Here is a 20,193-nt window from a genome sequence, read left to right as displayed (position 1 = left end):
AGTAATATTACCTTGTATGTGTCTGTGTGTATATGTTTATCATGTTTTCTTTATCCCTTCATCTGTCGATAGATATTTAGGTTGCTTCCATTTCTTGACTATTGTAAAAATAGTGCTGCTTTGAACATCAGGGTGCATGCATCTTTTGAATTAGAGTTTTCACCTTTTCCAGATATATTCCCGGTAGTGGGATAGCTGGATCATTTGGTAGTTCTGTGTTTAGTTTTTTAAGGTACTGTTTTCCATAGTGGTTGGATCCATTTACATTCCTACCAACAATGTAGCAGGGTAGATCACTGCTACAACCACTCCCTCTTCAGCATTTGTTACTTCTGGACTTTTTAATGATGGCCTTTCTGACTGGTGTGAAGTGATATCTCATTGCAGTTTTGCTTTCCATTTCTCTAATAATTAGCGATGTTGAGCATCTTTTCACATACCTCTTGGCCATCTGTGTGTCTTCTTTCTAGAAGTGTCTAGATCTTCTGCTCATTTTTTGAAAATTTTTGTTGTTGTTATTGAACTGTGTGAGCTGTTTGTATATTTTGGAAATTAAGCCCTGGTTGGTCACATCATTTACAGATGTTTTCTCCTAGTCTGTAGGTTGTCTTTTAGTTTTGTTTATGGTTTCCTTTGCTATGGTGTAAAAGCTTATAAGTTTGATTAGATCCCATTTGTTAATTTTGCTTCTATTTCTGTTGCTTTGGGAGACTGGTCTAAGAAAACATTGATACAATTTTTGTTAGAGACTGTTTTGCCTATTTTCTAGGAGTTTAACAATGTCATGTCTTATATTTAAGTCTTTAAGCCATTTTATTTTGGGGTTTGATGTGAGGGTGTGTTCTGACTTTATTGATTTACATACAACTGTCCAGATTTCCTGACACTTCTTGCTGGAGAGACTGTCTTTTCTTCATTGTATATTCTTGCCTCCTTTGTCAAAAATTAATTGACCCTAGGTGTGTGGGTTTATTTCTAGGCTCTCTGTTTTGTTCTGTTGATCCGTATGCCTATTTTTTTTTGCCAGTGCCATGTTGTTTTGATTACTGTAGCTTTGTAGCATTGTCCGATGTCTGGGAGGGTTATGCTTCATGCTTTGTTCTTTTCCATGCACTCCATAAATCACATAAAGCCAAAGGTAAACTTTACATTGGCCATCAACCAAGACTATAGAAGCCTATCTTTCTGCAGCTGTCTAATGGATTTGTACCCATGCCTTCCACCACATTTTTATTTTTAATGATAAATTGGTGGCTATCTTAGGGGATTTTAACATCAAGAAAAAAGCTGTATGGATCCTAGAAAGTTTTGTTTTGTTAAGTATTGTTGGCTGGGTATTTAATTAAATACAGGATTAAACGTGTCAGATGCTAAAGTGAAACTTCGGAGATGATGTTTGTTCAGCAAACTTTTGACGCTAGTCTTGAACTAAGTGATAATGACACAAAAATAATGGGTTATGACCCTTGCCCATCAAGGAATTCTCATTCTGGTGAGAAAGACAATGAAATACTTTAAATCAGCAGGCTCCAGTGTTTTTGGCACCAGGGACTGGTTTCATGGAAGACAGTTTTTCCACAGACCAGGGGTGCGAGGGTATGTTTTGGAATGAGTCAAGCTCGTTACATTTATTGTGCAGTTTATTATTATTACATCAGGTCCATCTCAGATCATCAGGCATTAGATCCTGGAAGCTGGGGGCCCTGCTTTAGATTGTTTCCCAAACTCATATAACCCATGTGTGAACTATATTAGCTTATGCACATTTCCCTTTGTGTACCTTTTTCTCAGCTGTGAGAATTCCAGTTGATGTGTAAGCAGGTGTGAAGTCAGTGCTCTAGGCAACCGGTAGAGAAAGGGCTGTAAGAGCTGGGCCCAGTAGGCATAGTCTCCAGCAGTGGGGGATGTAGAGAAAACCCAGGTGTGGAGTGATCTGGTGAAAGCAGCAGTCTGAGGATCTGCAGGAAACCTGGCCCTAGGCCCTGAAGGGATCTGATGTCTGAGGACCTTCGTAGTTGTGGCCTAGTGACCTTGTGTCCTTAAGGCTGAAGAATCCAACACCAGATCAGCCATGGCATGCTAAGTAAGCTATGATTTTGCGTCTGTCAATCATGCATTCCCTGAATGAAGGGATTTTTCTTTTGGTCAACCCAATTCTTGAATTTGTACAAGCATGGTAAAAGTAGGCCCTGAGACCAGTGAGAACATAGGCCCTTGTCTAATCTGGTTTGGAGACAGGCTCCCTAAATAAGAAGAGGGTAGGGCTGAGTGAATGTGGAGTGGGGAAAAAGGCAGGAATGAATTTTAAAAAGTGAATGGATGACTTAAGCCATGGTAAAGTTTATGAGTTAAGGAAGGTGATTCTGTTTGAAGTAATCCTGAACGTTTTCTGACATCTGGTATTTATTAATTTATCAGCTCCTCTGTGGGACACATTCCAACATACTAACTGGTATTTTCCCCTCTACAGAAAAGGGTTGTTATCACCAACCTGAATGGTCATACTGCTCGAGTCAATTGCCTACAGTGGATTTGTAAACAGGATGGTTGTAAGTATTAATCTAACTTCTCTTAATTTAACATTACTGTATCTGATATTATGTATTTAGAAAAATAGAAGAAAAATGACATGCCCAATGAAATATCTGACTTATACTACTTCTGCTTTGTAGCAATTGAAGCATGGATAACACAGCAGTACTTAGGATGAGGGTAGAGGCAGCCCCTACTGAGGCGAGAGCCCCGCCATTGCCCACAGCTTTTGATCCAAAGCCTGTATGCAGGGCTTGTATTGGAGCCCAGACTGGGATTCAGAAAATTCAGCCTGTAGGTGGTCTATTTCTGCCACAGACAAACAATTGTTTTTTTAGGCAAGGCATTGCATTTTTGTTGACCCTAGTTTGCATCTTAGTAATATACAAAAAGTAAAACTTTGAACTAAATCAGTGAGTGATTCATGAAAGCTGTGAGGTCAAAATTATTTTCTGAATAATACTAAGAAGTTATTCCTAGTCTTCATTCTGTCCCAAGTATGCAGCGCCATTTTCCAGTGGCTACATAATATGCGATGTTGCCACAGTTTAAACACAGGAGCAGATATGAAAATCCAGGTGTATTCTAATAAAGTCAGACTTTAAAGAGGTTTGCTGAAATATTAAACAGTACCTTTCTCCTTATTAAATTTTTTGTTTTGGGAAATACAGGGTTTCCCCCTATTAAAAAATGTTATGTTCTTGTTATTCGTAAGTGAACTAATAGACAAGTATTTTTCAAATTTCCCAGTTTTAATTTCTGTTGTGATTAATATTGACACATATAGCCTATATAAACAAAAGGTCTTTGGGGTCCTTAAAAACTTTTATGAGTGTCAATGAGTTCTGATATCAAAACATTTGGGAATTGCTGGACTAGATTATCTCCAGGTCTCTTTCATCTCTGAGATTCCACGGCTCCAGAATTTTATTTAACATTGCTTTTAGATGGGCTTCTAAAATCCTGTGGAAATTCCTCATGTGTCTTAACTATACCTACTATAGTGTTCTTATGGACTCTGAATTAATTTTATTTTTTGATTTTGCAACTATCTATTGAGAACATTCTGAGCCAGGCCCAAAGGCAAAATTTCCTGAATTAGTGAGCTGTGGTTTTATCTATGACATTAAAAAAACATTTAATAAGCTACTTATTACAGTTGGTAATGCAGAGTTAGTCACATTAGGTCAGTAAAAACCATTAAATATTAGAAAGAGTGGCTGTTAGTACATATATTAAAATACAATTGTAATTATATTAATTGCCACCAAATGACATCAAAGCCTACTTGAATCTCAGTATAGGGATTCCTTTTAAAGTATTAATTTGGGCTTGTATGTTTTATCTTCCTTTTAAAAGTGAGGTTACATAAAATGAATTGTGTATCACTTGTGTATCACTGAAATCTATTATAGTTATGATTGATTTTCTCAGAATTGGATTCTGTTGCCAGATAATTCAGGTACTCTTTCTAACCCATATATCAGTGGCATGAAATTCTAATGATATTATTTTATATTTCCAAAACATCTGATTCTTATCACATTACTTTCAGGTACCTTAGAACAATTATCAGAATCTCATAGTTAGGTCAGTGGCTTAATTGTCATGACACAGGAAGAAATTAAAGCCCAAGATTGCACCTGGCTGGCAGCAGGGTTAGGATATGAGCCTGGGACTTTTGAGTACAAATCTAATGTGTTTAGATAGTCTGCCAGCTGTTTCATCTAACTATCTAGACATCAGTCAGTTCAGTTCAGTCGCTCAGTCGTGTCCGACTCTTTGCGACCCCATGAATCTCAGCATGCCAGGCCTTCCTGTCCGTCACCAACTCCCGGAGTTAACTCAGACTCACGTCCATCGAGTCAATGATGCCATCCAGTCATCTCATCCTCTATCATCCCCCTTCTCCTCCTGCCCCCAATCCCTCCCAGCATCAGAGTCTTTTCCAATGAGTCAACTCTTCGCATGAGGTGGCCAAAGTACTGGAGTTTCAGCTTTAGCATCATTTTTTCCAAAGAAATCCCAGGACTGATCTGCTTCAGAATGGACTGGTTGGATCTCCTTGCATTCCAAGGAACTCTCAAGAGTCTTCTCCAACACCACAGTTCAAAAGCATCGATTCTTCAGCACTCAGCCTTCTTCACAGTCCAACCCTCACATCCATACATGACCACAGGAAAAACCATAGCCTTGACTAGACAGACCTTTGTTGGCAAAGTAATGTCTCTGCTTTTGAATATGCTATCTAGGTTGGTCATAACTTTCCTTCCAAGGAGTAAGCGTCTTTTAATTTCATGGCTGCATTCACCATCTGCAGTGATTTTGGAACCCAAAAAAATAAAAGTCTGACACTGTTTCCACTGTTTCCCCATCTATTTCCCATGAACCAGCAGAAATAAATAAACGGAAAATCCAAACCAAAATTATATTAGGTTATTTCCCCCTTTTTGATTCTTATTCATTTTCTTCTATCAATAAATGTTTGAAGGAGCTAATTTGAATTATGTGTTTGATTTCAAAAATATTTCATGTGCTGGATAGCACCAGCTAACTGTAGTGGCTGGTATATGTTATTTCTACCCAAAGTGTTTAGCTTGAGTCTCATAAGGAAACAACCAGGCAAGTTCACATTGAGGGACATTCAGCAAAACAACTGGCCTGGACTCGCATTGTGACAAAAGGAGAAACTGGAAAGTTATTCAGGATTAAAGGAGACTTAAAAGATGTGTCAATCAAATGCATAATGTATGGTCCTTAGATTTTTGACTAAAAAAGAAGTTACAGAAGACATTACTGGGACAATCTTGGGGAATTTTAATATGTATTATTACGTAACATTACTGTGTCAGTGTTAACATTCTTGAACGCGATAATTATATGTGGTGGCTCAGTGGGTAAAGGATCCACCTGTCAATGCAGGAAATGTGGGTTCGATCCCTGCGTTGGCGAGATAGATCCCCTATTGAAGGAAATGGCAGAGCACCCCAGTATTTATGCCTGGGAAATTCCATGGATAGAGAAGCCTGGTAGGCTACAGTCCATGGGGTCGCAGACAGTCGGACACGACTGAGCGACTAATTAACAACAATGTAGGAGAGTGTTCCAGTTTTTGAGAAGAATAGGGTAAAATATCTTAAGGAGCAAAGGTCATCATGCCTCCAACTTATTTTGGAATGGTTTATCAAAAGCAAAAATGGAGGTGTGTGTAAATGTACATACAGGGAGCAAGATATTAAGCAAATATGGCAAAATCTTAACAGTTGGTGAATACAGGTAAAGGTATGTGAGTTTTGTTTTTTCCATAGCTTTGAAGTTTTTCAAAATAGCTGGGAAAAAATGTTCACTGAGATACGATTTTTTTCAGCTCCTTCAACTGAATTAGTTTCTGGAGGATCTGATAATCAAGTGATTCACTGGGAAATAGAGAATAATCAGGTGAGTAGACATGTTTATGGTTATAAGAAATGACTGTTATATCTACATTTATTTTCAATTTTTCCTGTCATTTTTCTTGTGTTCCTCCTTGATGAAGTTCCTCATTCTTGCTTATCAGTAATCCAGATCCTGTATCTTCCATATGTCATAGGTCCTGTCCCCTTCCTTCTAATACCTGCTTTCATATTCATAGGCTTTCAGTCATTTCTTTGAATGTCTTTTATCATTTGAAATAATTTACAAAGTGCTCTCACATGGGCTATTTTGTTTTCTGTTATCGCAAAAATTCATACTGCTGTGTGGATAGGACAATGGTTGCCTTGTGGATAGAGATTTATATAATTCTGCGTGATGTTATAATATGCAGTACTGGGTGTGCATGGACCTCTACGGATGGACGTTTAGGTTGGTTCTAGTTGGAAGCAGAGATTAAAAATGTGAAGTTGGTGCATCAGATATTTGAACATCTGCCATGCAGAAGATACAAATGAGGCAAAATCCTATTCATGAATTGTGCATCTATATCAAAGGCAAGATGTGCTTAAATAACTACAGATTTGTTTAATAAGTACAAAGGTGGCTCTGTAGGTGAGTGCTTGCACTTGCTATACCACAATCATACCGCTGTGAAAGTTCAATAGGGATTTAAGAGGTGGCCCTTGAGTTGAGTCTAATAGTATGAGATGATTTTCTTAGGAAGAATTACAGGGTTGAGGATTCCAAGTAGGAAAAATGCATGAATCAAAGTTCAGGTAAGAAAGGAGACCATTTGCTCAGAAGTATTCAGTTTTTACCATAGCCTAAGATGTCTTAAGGGCAGGGCTTTTCGAGCTCGTTCAGAGAATTATTCATCTGTAAGCTCTGTAAAAAGGAATCTGTGGCCACTGGGAAAACAGTGCATCCACTTTCCTTAGAGAATCACTAAGTGTGCATGAGCGTAGTGAAGGCTCTGAAAAGCTCTGACATGGGCAGACCTGCTCATCTTTTTTCAGCCAGTGTTTCCTTCAAGTCTGATTCCCCGCCCCCCCTTTAAATCCCTTAGCATCCATTGTAACTTTGAGGAACACAGATTTGGAAATATTTCTGGATACCACATGACAGGCAGTGGAAGTGTTACTTTTCTAGTAAGAAGAGGAGGAGACAATTTCGTGAGACTGAGTTCACGAGTTTGTTATTTATGAACAGGCATTTGGAAGTCATTCAGGATTTCTTGCCTGGAAAATCCTATGGACAGAGGAGCCTGATGGACTTCTGTCCACAGGGTCATGGGAATCGAACATGACTTAGCAGCTAAACCCACCACCAGCAGCAGGATTTCTAGGTAGTGGAGTATGTATGTCAAAGGCAAATGAGTCTGACAGGAGTGTGCCAAATTGGAATGGGAAAAAATATGAAGGAAGAGATATGAAATGTATTTGTGAAGGCAAAATTATTTTGGCATTGACTAGATAGTTGTCAAAGGAGTGGGAATCTCGTGGGTAGAGAAGTGAGAAATCAAAAACAGTGGGATTCTGTCTCCAGGCCCTAGAAGAAAGATGCTTCTACAAAGCAAAATAGGCAAGTGGGAGGGAAGATGTTGTAAACATTTTACTTGTATTGCTGGCCAGACACCCAGACTTGTCTCCAGAGAAAGGGGCCAGATGTGGAGGTGGGGATTGTGGAGTCACTTAGACTTGAATGAGAACTGCAAAGGCTTATGTAGCAAAGCAGCTCCTATTTGGACTTATCTTGGCAGAGGAATTCAGAGAGAACCACTTTAGTACTCATTTTTTGAGACCTTGAGTTAAGACTTGCAAGACTCTTTTGTCAGTGCTGCCCTAAGCTTCTGTCGGTAGAGAGACTTGCAGGATAAGTATCTGATGGCAGACGGCGAACTTAGACATGGACCAGAAAGGAGGCTGAGGCTAAACAGGAAGGGCAGGAAGATGAAAGGCCTCAAAGAGGGATGAAGGGAATAAGAGGATTTGAGGGAAGGAGTCACACATTGTAGCTTGAGAGGCTTAAAGGTTCCATCTGGTATGCATTTGCACGCACACAGGTGCTCACTGCATCTTGACTTCTGATAAAAGGAGATAGTTCTAAGCTGGCATAATGAGAGATTTGAGTCTTTGACTAGTGGGCATTGTTTTTTAACAAGCCAGTGAACTTGAGAGATTTGTTTTGTTTGAGCTTTTAAGATTCTCTGATGGTTGAAATAAAATTCTGCTTAAAGATGTGAAGTGACATAGAAAAGAAATTTATGATTGCCATAGGGGAAAGGGGATGGGGATGGGGTAAAATTAGGAGCCTGGGATTAGCAGATACAAACTATATAAAATGAACAACACAACAAGGCCCTACTGTATAGTACAGGGAACTTTATTCAAAACCATAATAGGAAAGGATATGAAAAAGAATATGTATAATACAACGTAACACTGTAAATCAGTGATACTTCAGTATAAAATAAAACAGAAAAAAACAGGTGTGAAATGAGTTTTTCTATAGATTTAACATTTGGGAGGTAATTATACAGACTCAGATAGCATTACCTACTGAGTGGACATGAATTTGAGTGATCTCCGAGAGACAGTGAAGGATGGGGAAGCCTGGCATACTGCAGTCCCTGGGGTTGCAAAGAGTTAAACACGACTTAGTGACTGAGCAACAACAATAACAATAAATTTTAAATACCGGAAAGTATAAAGAAGAAAAAAGACACAAAATTTCCGTGGCTAACATTCTAATGAAGATTGTTCCATATCTCTAGTGTTTAATTATGTATTGAAGTGATTTTGTTTACTTGAGTTTTAAAAAGTGTTTTTTTTTTTTTCAGAGAAGTCAAAGGTTAATGACTACAGGAAGTTAGTATACAAAACCTTACACGTAACTATTAATTACCTTTTCGAGTGGCAGAGTTCTACTTAAGTAATTGGAAAACAATTGAGATATTTAAGGCACCTCTATTTGAGCAGACAACAATTTACAAAACATACCTGTCAAGGAAAGTGGTAAATCTTACATATTTGGAACTCTAAAAATACAAACCCACAAAAACAGAAATGATTACTACAGGGCATAATCTTGCATAGCAAGCAGGAAGACTGATAACCAGGTGGCATTTCCCAGTTTTTGCCAGTTCTTCATTTTGTAGTTCTGCTTGATACATGCAAGTATTATGAGTGGATGCTGAAAAAACTTGGTAAAAGTTTGATAGAAAACAGAACATTTACTCATTCCCAAAACATAATCTCACATGTTGCTGCTAAGTCACTTCAGTTGTGTCCGACTCTGTGTGACCCCATAGACGGCAGCCCACCAGGCTCCCCTGTCCCTGGGATCCTCTAGGCAAGAACATTGGAGTGGGTTGCCAATTCCTTCTCCAATGCATGAAATCGAAAAATGAAAGTGAAGTCGCTCAGTCGTGTCTGACTTAGTGACCCCATGGACTGCAGCCTACCAGGCTCCTCTGTCCATGGGATTCTCCAGGCAAGAGTACTGGAGTGGGGTGCCATTGCCTTCTCACATATTACCACCAAAAAATTTTTCATAGTGAAAAAACATGGTTGACACTACCTTTGCTAAAACATCAAAGGTAATTTCACTGATAGTGGAACAGGCCTGACATTGCATGTCTCCTGGTGTGTTACACTGATGTTGTGACAACGTCACAATGTCAGCCCTGAATCTTTTCATGGGGAGATGTCAGACCAATCCTAGAGGAGGAGCAGTCCACAAATGTGGCCTGTAGTCTTCAAAGGTATCAGTGTCATAGATGTCTTTCCATGGTGATAAGTGAGCATTATCCTTTTTGTTGGCTTAGAATATAAGTCTAAAATTATTTAATCAGTTTCCTATTAACACTTTTTTTTCCTATTAGTACTTTTAAGTTGATTGCAGTTTTCATGAAGAGTATGATAAGTATCCTTTTGCATTTGTCTTTTATTTCAGTTAAATTAGTGCTGTTCTCTCAGAGTAGGTTCTTAGATGTGAGATTGCTATGTCAAGGGATGTGCATATTTTGTGTGTTGTTAATATAATCAGACAGACTTCTCACAAGTTTATGTTCTTCTCAGCTTGTTCTTGTTCAGTCACTAAGTTGTGTCTGACTCTTTGCAGCACGCCAGGCTTCCCTGTCCTTCACTGTCTCAGCTTGAAAGGACTTACTTCTGGGTCAGGCATTTTAACAGTGCCTTTAATCCTCTGATTCTAGTTAAGTGCAGGTGAAACTGATAATTCTTTTGTTTCACATAGCTTTTTTGTTATTCTTTGTGATTCAGCTTTTACAAGCAGTCCACGTCTCCGGCCATGAAGGACCTGTTTATGCAGTGCATGCTGTTTACCAGAGGAGGGCACCAGGCATTGCATTGCACACACTGATAGTGTCCGCAGCTTCCGATTCTACTGTTCGAGTCTGGTCTAAACAGGGTTCTGAAGGTAGGTTTAGAGACATTGTTCCAAACAGATGAAATAATAATGATCAAATGAACAGCATCGTAGAAGAGCATCCTCATAATTTTTTCAGTCTTTCAAGCAGTTTTTGAAATGTTAGAATTCTAATCTACGTGGTTTTTTTACACTTTTCTAGAATTCCTGTTTACCAAACTGTTGATAATGTAAATTCCTTCAAAGCCTTTTCATTTAAGTCTTTTTGTTCTCTGTAACCTTGTTCTCTTGTAACCTTAAAGCTGACCATTTAAAGTCCCATTGTCACTGGGGGCTCAGAACTGACTTTTCCCATCTCCTTGGTGATGTCCAGGGTTCTGATGATGCCACTGGACCTCTCCAGGTGGATAAGCTGAGTTGTTCATGGTGTGTTTTCTTTCTTAGTGACATGCCTTCAGACCTTGAACTTTGGAAATGGATTCGCTCTGGCTCTCTGCTTGTCTTTTTTGCCTAATATTGATGGTGAGTTTCCTGCTAAGTGTATATTAAAAGAGCAGCATATTTTTATGTCTCCTTACAACCAGGACCTCAGAGAAACATATTGGATCTTAATTTTGTGTCTGAATATTTTCAGAAGACAAGTTGAGAGACATGGATAACATACTTTTGTTCTCAGTAGTCAAATGATCTATCTGTGTATAAAACATAAGGTTAAGGGGGTGGCTGTTAGAAACTTCAGTAGCTGTTAAAAATTTAAGTGATTTAATATGAACTCGAGATTGATACTCCTATTTATCAGATATATGTTCAATATAAATGAAATTTGGGGAAATTGCCTAGCTCTGTAGAAGGTGGAGGTCTGGGATAAGTTGAGAAAGTACTAAGGATGGGCCCTGTGAGCATTTCTCTCGAGGTGACAGCCCCTGCCCATCTTGCGCAGTGGCAGAGTGCCTCAGGCCACTTAAAATCTCTAAACGAAAAATGTCCTTTTGCTGGGAAGCCTGTCTGTACCTGTCTTTGATTATTCTCTACCCGGATGGTGGCCAGCGCACGTCAGACAGTCTTGTGGCTCCTCAGGTGCCTGGAGGACAGAGCTGGTGGGCAGAGACTGGGCCTGGAAACCTCCAGGCTGTTTTGCCCTCTGCAGCGGGAGCTGCAACTCCGTGGTCTCACGTGATGTTCCACTTTCTGCCAGGGCTTCCCGGGAGGAGGAACTGCACACGTTCTGTTCTGGTTTTTATTACATAGAATTTCATTTCCTCGCATCTGCACTAAGGCTGAGTGACTGGAGTTTTATGGCTTTTTAAAAAAATTGATTTAAAGAAAACTAATTTTACAGTCACACCTTTCATAGCTTTTTAACCACATAGTTATATATGTGCTTTCATTTTGTTCTTTAATTACTCTGTGAATTTTGTTTTATTATCAAATTCTCACAATGTAGGGTCCTCAAAGTAACAAACATACCCTTAAATCTTTGTGCAATAACCAGGATGCTGGGCTCTTAGTCGCTCTCCCTGATTTTTTATTATTCACTTGGGCTAATGATTCCTATTAAGTGTTCTGGCTGACATGGTTAAGTGCTCCCAGCTTGTTTTTACTGCTGAGCTCTTTTTACTGCTCCTTCTATAGTAAATGACATAGAACAGAGCAGAGGATTCTGTTAATAGTCATTCTTTGCCAAGTATCCATTTAATGAAACATTCTAGAATGTTCATTTTATTCCTAAAGATGTTATTGAGTGCTTTCAATTTATTTGTTCAGTGATGTGGGAAATAGAAGTCAAGGCTCTACCTAGAACTTAGGACACGGCATAGGTGATTGTCATAACTTAGGATGGATGTTACAATGTTGCATGATATTTTTTATATATATATATATGTTATATGATGCTTATAGTAACGCCTCTTTTTCCTCCCAGTGCCGGTATTAGCATGTGGTGATGATGACTGCAAAATTCACTTATTTGTTCAACAAAACAATCAGGTAATTGTTCATGTTTCTTTAAGAGGCTAGAATTATGTTCTGCTTAATTCCATATCTTAAGACAGACTTTCTAGATTATAGAATTTGGGGGATGTTCTGATCTAAGTTGACCAATCCAATAGGAAAATCTTTTCGACAGTCCTCTGTTAAACCACTTGTCGCTCTTTGATCGCCAGGTATTCTGCTGCTGCTTTGGCCTCCAAGTCCAGAGTTGTTGCGGAATACAGGTCGTTAGGTGGGGAAGAAGAGAGGGAAATGTAGTAGTAGTAGTTTTTCTTAAGAAATTTAAATGAAGTATAATATACCTACCGTGACATACACCCCAGCAGTGATTATTTGTCCTTGTAATATTTTCCTGTTCTTTGAGTGGTTAAACCAGAGGGAAGTTTCAGAAAGAGGGTTGGTTAACCCTATGTTCATTTAGTTAATAGAGCCTGAGTGAAAGTTGCTCAGCCATGCCCGCTCTTTGTGACCCCATGGACTATACAGTCCATGGAAGTCTCCAGATCAGAATACTGGAGTGTGTAGCTGTTCCTTTCTCCAGGGGATCTTCCCAACCCAGGGATTGAACCCAGGTCTCCTGCATTGCAGGTGGATTATTTACAAGCTGAGCCACCAGGAAAGCCCGAGAATACTGGAGTGCGTAGCCTATCTCTTTTCCAGTGGATCTTCCCGACCCAGGAATCAAACTGGGGTCTCCTGCATTGCAGGTGGATTCTTTACCAGCTGAGCTACCAGGAAATCCCTAGTTAATAACAGAGATACTTATTTCTTTGCATTTTATAAGAAAGTTAAAAATCATTGTGTTCAGCTGCCCAGCTTTTTTCTATATTGTATCTACAGCATATACCATTTTACCTTGTGAACAGTTGGTGTATTTGGGGACTACAGATATTATCTACTCATGACTGCTCAGTTCAATGATATAGATGATGAGTTTTTTTCATTCCCAAGTGAGAACTCTATCTTATGACTGATCAGATAGTGTTCCCAGTTTTTTTAAAAAATGCAGGAGGAATGGCTGAGATCAAATGAGGTTACTGATATACATTAAAATATTAAATTCTTACATTAAGTCCTGTGATTTTTGTTATCTTACTAGTTTCAGAAAATGCTTTTTCTCTCTGGACATGAGGATTGGATAAGAGGCGTGGAATGGGCAGCCTTTGGTCAGTATGAAATATTGCTAAAGTACATATAGTGCAGACAAGTATGTGTAACTTTCAAAAAAGCAGCCTTTTATGTTTTAATCTAACATTTTCTTTGTATGTAACATTTTTCTGTTGGCCCAGTTAGAAAAGAGGATACTTATCCTTTGTATTAAGTATTAGTTGGGATGGTAGAGGATGACATAAGTTGATCTTTACAGGAGGACACTAGCTATTACACGTGCAGACATTCTTGAGAAGTTCTTCATAGAAATTAGTAGATTGTATAGGAATACCAAATATTGTAACTGTTTATTAGCATTTTATGTGTATTTGTCAATGTCACTGAAAATGAATACAGGTCAAATGAATGAAAGATAGGGAAGCAAAGTCTAATTTTTTCATGAAATCTAGAAATTTATATATTGTAGAAGAAAAACTCTTATACTTAAATTTAAGAATAGAATATTCTAAAAATAATAGTATCTGTTTTTTTAACTAGGAAGAGATCTTTTCCTAGCAAGCTGTTCACAAGATTGCCTGATACGGATATGGAGACTGTATGTAAAATCAACATCTTTAGAGACTCAGGAAGATGATAACATAAAACTGAAAGAAAATACTTTTAATGTAGAAAATGAAAGTGAGTAATAATGAAAATATTTGATGCAGTAGTTCTTAGATTTCCTAGCTGATTTATTTATCTATATCACTACACACATATGTGAAGGTTAGGTTTTCAGAAATATCAGATCCCTAGCTGAAACTTACACTATGCGTTTTTCCTTTTTTATTTTTATGTGAGAGTAAGTCATTTTTAATATATGAAACTTACTTTTCTAAACTATATTAGGTTTTTTTAGTTGCTGAAAATGTTTAGTATTTTCTCAATAAATTAGTTTGTAAAATTTAAATTTCAGTTTTAGCATAGGAAGATGTAAAGAAATAACGTGAATTATTTGTACATTTGTTGGAGGATATTCATAAGAGACAACTGAATTCCTATATTTGAATGGCATATGTAGTTCTGATTTTCTTACTGTCTGGCATCAGAACAGTACCCCTCCATGGTAGGTTCTGTTGGAATGTTGTATTTAAAGGAGATAATTTTCTATGGGTATGAAAATCATGTTAATCCTTATTTAACATTGTTCATCAGAAATACACTTCTTTGTTATTACTCTTCTTGGTTATAACGCCATTAGAGTTGAGATTTGGTGACAGATTTTTGGAGAGAACCAAGAAATACTATAAGCAGCATATTGTTTCCAAATATGAAAACTTTTGTGTTATTTTCATTAATTATTTTGTTTGGAAGTTCACAGTACTGATTTGACTTCCTTTATTTTTACATTTATCTTAGGGGTGTTGTCTCTTTTTAATGGTAGTTTAGACTATTTCACATAATGAGTGAGGATAGCAAAGAAGGCTGGCATGTCTTTTTTGTTTTTTAATTATAGCATAAGAGTCACTGTCCCTGAAAATTTAAAATAGAACATATTCCTTAATTTTTATTTATAGCTAAGTAGGCAAAACATAAAGAAAAATCTGTACATCTTTAGAATTTATGTATCTTTTTTCTCCTGTGAACAAGGGGTAAAGTTGATGAAATTTAGAATTAATGCTTTTTGTTGAATCTAAATCATGTTCTGTTCTGGTTTTTTTTAATGTAATTGTACAACTGAGTTGGTTATGAAAATGTTCCTTTTACAAAGAACTTTGTGGGAAGAATCTTTTTTTGTTGTTGTAGGTATTAAAATAACATTTGCGGTTACTCTGGAGACTGTCCTGGCTGGTCATGAAAACTGGGTAAACGCAGTTCATTGGCAGCCTTCATTTTACAAAGGTAGGAAGAAAAGCAAACACAAAGCCCTCATTTCAATTACGTCTGACTGATAGAATTTTAAGCCGACCAAATGAAGTAGAGGATATTTTTGAGTGTAATTAGAAATCTCAGGGACTTCTCTTGTGGTCCCGTGGTTAAGAATCTGCCTGCCAGTGCAGGGGACACAGGTTGGATCCCTGGTCTGGAACTAAGTTCCCACATGTCACAGGGCAGCTAAGCCTGTGAACCACAACTGCTGAGCACACGTACCCTAGAGCCCGTGCTCCGCAGCAAGAGAAGCCACTGCAATGAGGAGCCTGTCCACTACAACCCAAGAGAAGCCCTGCTTGCTGCAACTCGAGAAAGCCCTAGCACAGCAGCGAAGAGCCAGTGCGCCACAATGAAGACCCAACCCAGCCAAAACAAACAAAAAATTAAAAAAAAAGAAATCTCAAGTATAAGACATTTTCATGTTGGCAAAGTATAATACTGTAACCCGTTCAGCTAGCTCTTCAATTTCATTGAAAGTTGTATTTCTAAGAGGGAAAAAAGTATGATTCCTGCTTTGATGCCAAAACTGCCATATGGCTTTTAACTTTTTATCTTTAAAGATTTTACCTGGTCCTTATGGGATTTAAGAGAAATTGACTTTCAAGCCAACTTCACTTGATCCTTTACCCTTGGAAATACAAAGTTGGTAATACCAAGCTACATCATTTATGACTAAGTAAAGATTTTCCTTCTTTCTTTTACCCTTAACCTCTGTTTATGGAGTGATGATTGTGTGCACGTTCGAGTTGGCACTGAGGTGTAGAGCTGAGCGTGGCAGCAGCCCTGTTTTCTCTTCCCAGCCCCTTCCCCAAGACAAGAATAGAGAGCAGCAGTAATTAATGCTCAGGTAACACCATCCAGCTTTTATTATGATGTCATATTTGCTGCAGTTTTAAAAAAGTTAAATTAGATATTATAGGACTTCCCTGGTGGTTTAGTGGATCAGAATCTCCTGCTACTGCAGGGGCCCTGGGTTCGATCTCTGGCCTGGAAGGTTCCACATGCTGCAGAGCAACTGAATCCGTGTGCCCAACTACTGAGCCCGCGAGCCACAAGTGAGCCCACACACTGCAGCTACCAAAGACCGTGTGCCTTGAGCCTGTGCTCCACAGCAAGAGAAGCCACCGCCATGAGAAGCCCTCGCTCCCCTACTCGCCACAACTAGAGAGAACCCGCACAGCAACGGAGACCCAGCACGACCAAAAATAAATCAATAAATTAAAATAAGAGATAAATTAGATATAGAGATGGGGATTCCTGTGTAGTTTTTCCTGAATCCTCCCCCCTCCATCCTTCCCTTAAGGCTGAATTCAGTTATTCCCATGCAGTTTTTATCCTTTTATACCACACATTTATGTAATCATAAACAAAAGTGTTTTGTAGCTGTTAAAACTACATCAATATGCATTTGTGCTTGTACAACCTGCCTTTTCAGCTTAATACAATCAGCTATATAGTACAGTACTATAATAAATGTATAATACTTTCAAACAAATAATAAAACATCTTAGTGCATTGTACCTTGAAAAGTGCCGTAGTGCAGTACAACAGCTGTCATACAGGGCTAGCATCGAGTGAACAGGCAAGAAGAGTTACTGACGGGAGGAGGGCAGGGAGGTGGGAGATGGTAGAGGTGAAGGGCTGTCGAAAGATGAAGGCCAGGCTGCAGTTTCACTCAACACCTGATGTTGATGGCAAAGGATTGGTTCTTTACTGGATTCAGTTCTATCTAAGCCTCTTGAAAAAATGATCCAGTGATGTCTGGGTAGCAGCTCTTTTTTTCTTGTCATAGATGACAAGGTAGCACTGGATTGCATTCTGAATGGCTGCTGCAGCCTTCGTGTACTGGTCTACATTCAGTCCTGTGCCTGAAAAACCAACAGTCCCTCCTCAAATAAAATCCTCTTGCCGTTTCCTGTGTCATGAATCTCTTCATTCTTCGGTTTCTTTTTCCTCTTTTCTCTCTTCGTCCTCCCAATTCTTCATTGGAGGTCTTCATTAGAAAGTGCCTTGTATCGCACAGCAAGGAGTTCAGTGAAGTCACCCTCTTGCAGATCTGGCTTAAAAATACTGTGCCACTGGACTCTATACGGTGCTGTAAAGCACACAAAAGCATAGCCACTTGTAGAGGATGCATACAGCTGACAAATGTATGCTAGACACGTGAACTAACTTATGTGACTGGACATGGCGAATGCACTTTGCCTCTACGAAAGTGTGCAATTTGAATTTTTTATTTAGAGGACTTACTGTAGTTTGGTTTTTTTCTTTAGATGGTATCCTACAACAGCCAATGAGATTGTTGTCTGCCTCAATGGATAAAACCATGATTCTTTGGGCTCCAGATGAAGAGTCAGGAGTTTGGCTAGAACAGGTAAAATGTGAATATTTAAGGACAAGAAAAATGAGTTTATTAAGCAGTAAATCTCAAGTCTGTGTTCCTAGAGCTGCAGATGTTCACTCTTTGTGTATGTTAAGTAAGTGAGAACATAATCTCTGGAATCATTGTTTTCTGTTGTGAGAAATTGGTGATGAATTGTTTTCTGTGTATTGTTGAGTAGGTTCGAGTAGGAGAAGTAGGTGGCAATACCCTGGGATTTTATGATTGCCAGTTCAATGAAGATGGCTCCATGATCATCGCTCATGCTTTCCACGGAGCATTGCACCTTTGGAAACAGAATGCTACCAACCCAGTAAGGAAAATATTTTTAAATCATTTCCGATCAAATAGAGTAAATCGTAAGTGAAGCCTAGGGAAACAGTGTTGTTTTACCTCTAACACTCTTCAGAAACTTAGTAGAGGCATTTAAGTTCAGATGATGTCACTTTTTCTGTAGATGTTATTCTGTTGTTATACTAAGAAAGAAACTTATGGTTTCCTAAGAATAAAATTCAATTGTCTAGCATTGTTGCAATATTAAAATTTGCATGTAGTTAAAATTTTTACTTAAGTGAAGTTTAAACTGCATAAAATTTAAGCTCTCCCTTAAGCTATATACATTTTGTGCTGAGAGTTTTTCCTAAAATGTTTAATTTCTTTGTCTTATGCAAGATAAAATAATTTGGTGTTTTCCTGTTGGATAGCTAGGTGCTCCACTGATAATTTGTTGAGTTGTTGAATGACTGGCTGACATAAGGGCATTTAGAAGGACCTGTTATTTTATGATGGAATATATTAATGCTCTCAGGGGCTCTTGATATGTGTAATTCTAAATGATCCTGCAAATATTGGGCTTTTCTAGATCTTTCTTGCACTTTTTACTCTCTTGGAGAGGGATAATCTTCCTCTAGGTAAGTATGATAGCGGCTTTACAGTATTATTCCAATCTCTTGCTTCCTAATTTGCTTGCGACCTGCTTCTCTGGGTTTAGGGAAATGGGATGACAGAAACAGTGTTAGGAGCATGTGAATCTTGGCCCCAGAACTTATTAGCTATGTTTTTGAGGACATTACCGAACCTTTGTCTCAGATTCCTCATCTGTAAAATACGGACAGTAATAACACCTACTGAGAGGGATATGGCATCGTCCCATCACTTCATGGGAAATAGATGGGGAAACGGTGGAAACAATGTCAGACTTTATTTTTTGGGGCTCCAAAATCACCGCAAATGGTGACTGCAGCCATGAAATTAAAAGATGCTTACTCCGTGGAAGGAAAGTTATGACCAACCTAGACAGCGTATTAAAAAGCAGAGACATTACTTTGACAACAAAGGTCCGTCTAGTCAAGGCTATGGTTTTTCCAGTGGTCATGTATGGATGTGAGAGTTGGACTGTGAAGAAAGCTGAGCACTGAAGAATTGATGCTTTTGAACTGTGGTGTTGGAGAAGACTCTTGAGAGTCCCTTGGACTGCAAGGAGATCCAACCAGTCCATTCTAAAGGAGATCAGTCCTGGGTGTTCATTGGAAGGACTGATGCTGAGGCTGAAATTCCAATACTTTGGCCACCTCATGTGAAGAGTTGACTCATTGGAAAAGACTCTGATGCTGGGAGAGATTGGGGGCAGGAGGAGAAGGGGGACGACAGAGGATGAAATGGCTGGATGGCATCACTGACTTGATGGACATGGGTTTGGGTGAACTCGAGGAGTTGGTGATGGACAGGGAGGCCTACTACTACTACTACTAAGTCGCTTCAGTCATGTCTGACTCTGTGCGACCCCATAGACGGCAGCCCACCAGGCTCCCCCGTCCCTGGGATTCTCCAGGCAAGAAGACTGGAGTGGGTTGCCATTTCCTTCTCCAATTCATGAAAGTGAAAAGTGAAAGTGAAGTCGCTCAGTTGTATCCGACTCTTAGTGACCCCATGGACTGCAGCCTACCGGGCTCCTCCATCCATGGGATTTTCCAGGCAAGAGTACTGGAGTGGGGTGCCATTGCCTTCTCCGACAGGGAGGCCTGGCGTGCTGCATTTCATGGGGTCGCAAAGAGTCAGACATGACAGAAGCTGAAGATATTAAGAAGAGCTGGCAAGAATACACAGAAAAACTATACAAAAAAGATCTTCAAGACCCAGATAATCAGGATGGTGTGATCATTCACCTAGATCCAGACATCCTGGAATGTGAAGTCAAGTAGGCCTTAGGAAACATCAATACGAACTAAGCTAGTGGAGGTGATGGAATTCCAGTTGAGCTATTCCAAATCCTGAAAGATGATGCTGTGAAAGTGCTGTACTCATTATGCCAGCAAATTTGGAAAACTCAGCAGTGGCCACAGGACTGGAAAAGGTCAGTTTTCATTCCAAACCCAAAAAAGGGAATGCCAAAGAATGCTCAAACTACCACATAATTGCACTCATCTCACACGCTAGTAAAGTAATGCTCAAAATTCTCCAAGCCAGGC

The 20,193-nt window shown here is 39.0% G+C and overlaps 1 protein-coding gene across 3 annotated transcripts in view; it reads left to right on the top strand.

The window, feature by feature from the left end:
• The window catches only part of ELP2 (elongator acetyltransferase complex subunit 2), a 47,220-nt gene that overhangs the window by 4,759 nt on the left and 22,268 nt on the right, over positions 1-20,193 (top strand). For 2 of the 3 annotated variants that reach the window (XM_010849745.1, XM_010849744.1), the window contains exons 2-11: positions 2,471-2,549; positions 5,900-5,970; positions 10,230-10,386; positions 10,780-10,857; positions 12,257-12,321; positions 13,424-13,490; positions 13,972-14,112; positions 15,220-15,315; positions 17,619-17,719; positions 17,907-18,038. In XM_010849745.1, the coding sequence (XP_010848047.1) occupies positions 2,471-2,549; positions 5,900-5,970; positions 10,230-10,386; positions 10,780-10,857; positions 12,257-12,321; positions 13,424-13,490; positions 13,972-14,112; positions 15,220-15,315; positions 17,619-17,719; positions 17,907-18,038 (987 nt within the window). Of the gene's footprint in view, positions 1-2,470; positions 2,550-5,899; positions 5,971-10,229; positions 10,387-10,779; positions 10,858-11,412; positions 11,617-12,256; positions 12,322-13,423; positions 13,491-13,971; positions 14,113-15,219; positions 15,316-17,618; positions 17,720-17,906; positions 18,039-20,193 lie in introns of all 3 variants that reach the window. The other variant, XM_010849747.1, reaches the window with a different exon arrangement.

This window comes from Bison bison, unplaced genomic scaffold, assembly GCF_000754665.1.
Source record: "Bison bison bison isolate TAMUID 2011002044 unplaced genomic scaffold, Bison_UMD1.0 scf7180017864286, whole genome shotgun sequence".
NCBI lineage: Eukaryota > Metazoa > Chordata > Mammalia > Artiodactyla > Bovidae > Bison > Bison bison.
This window is presented reverse-complemented; position numbering and strand designations above follow the sequence as displayed.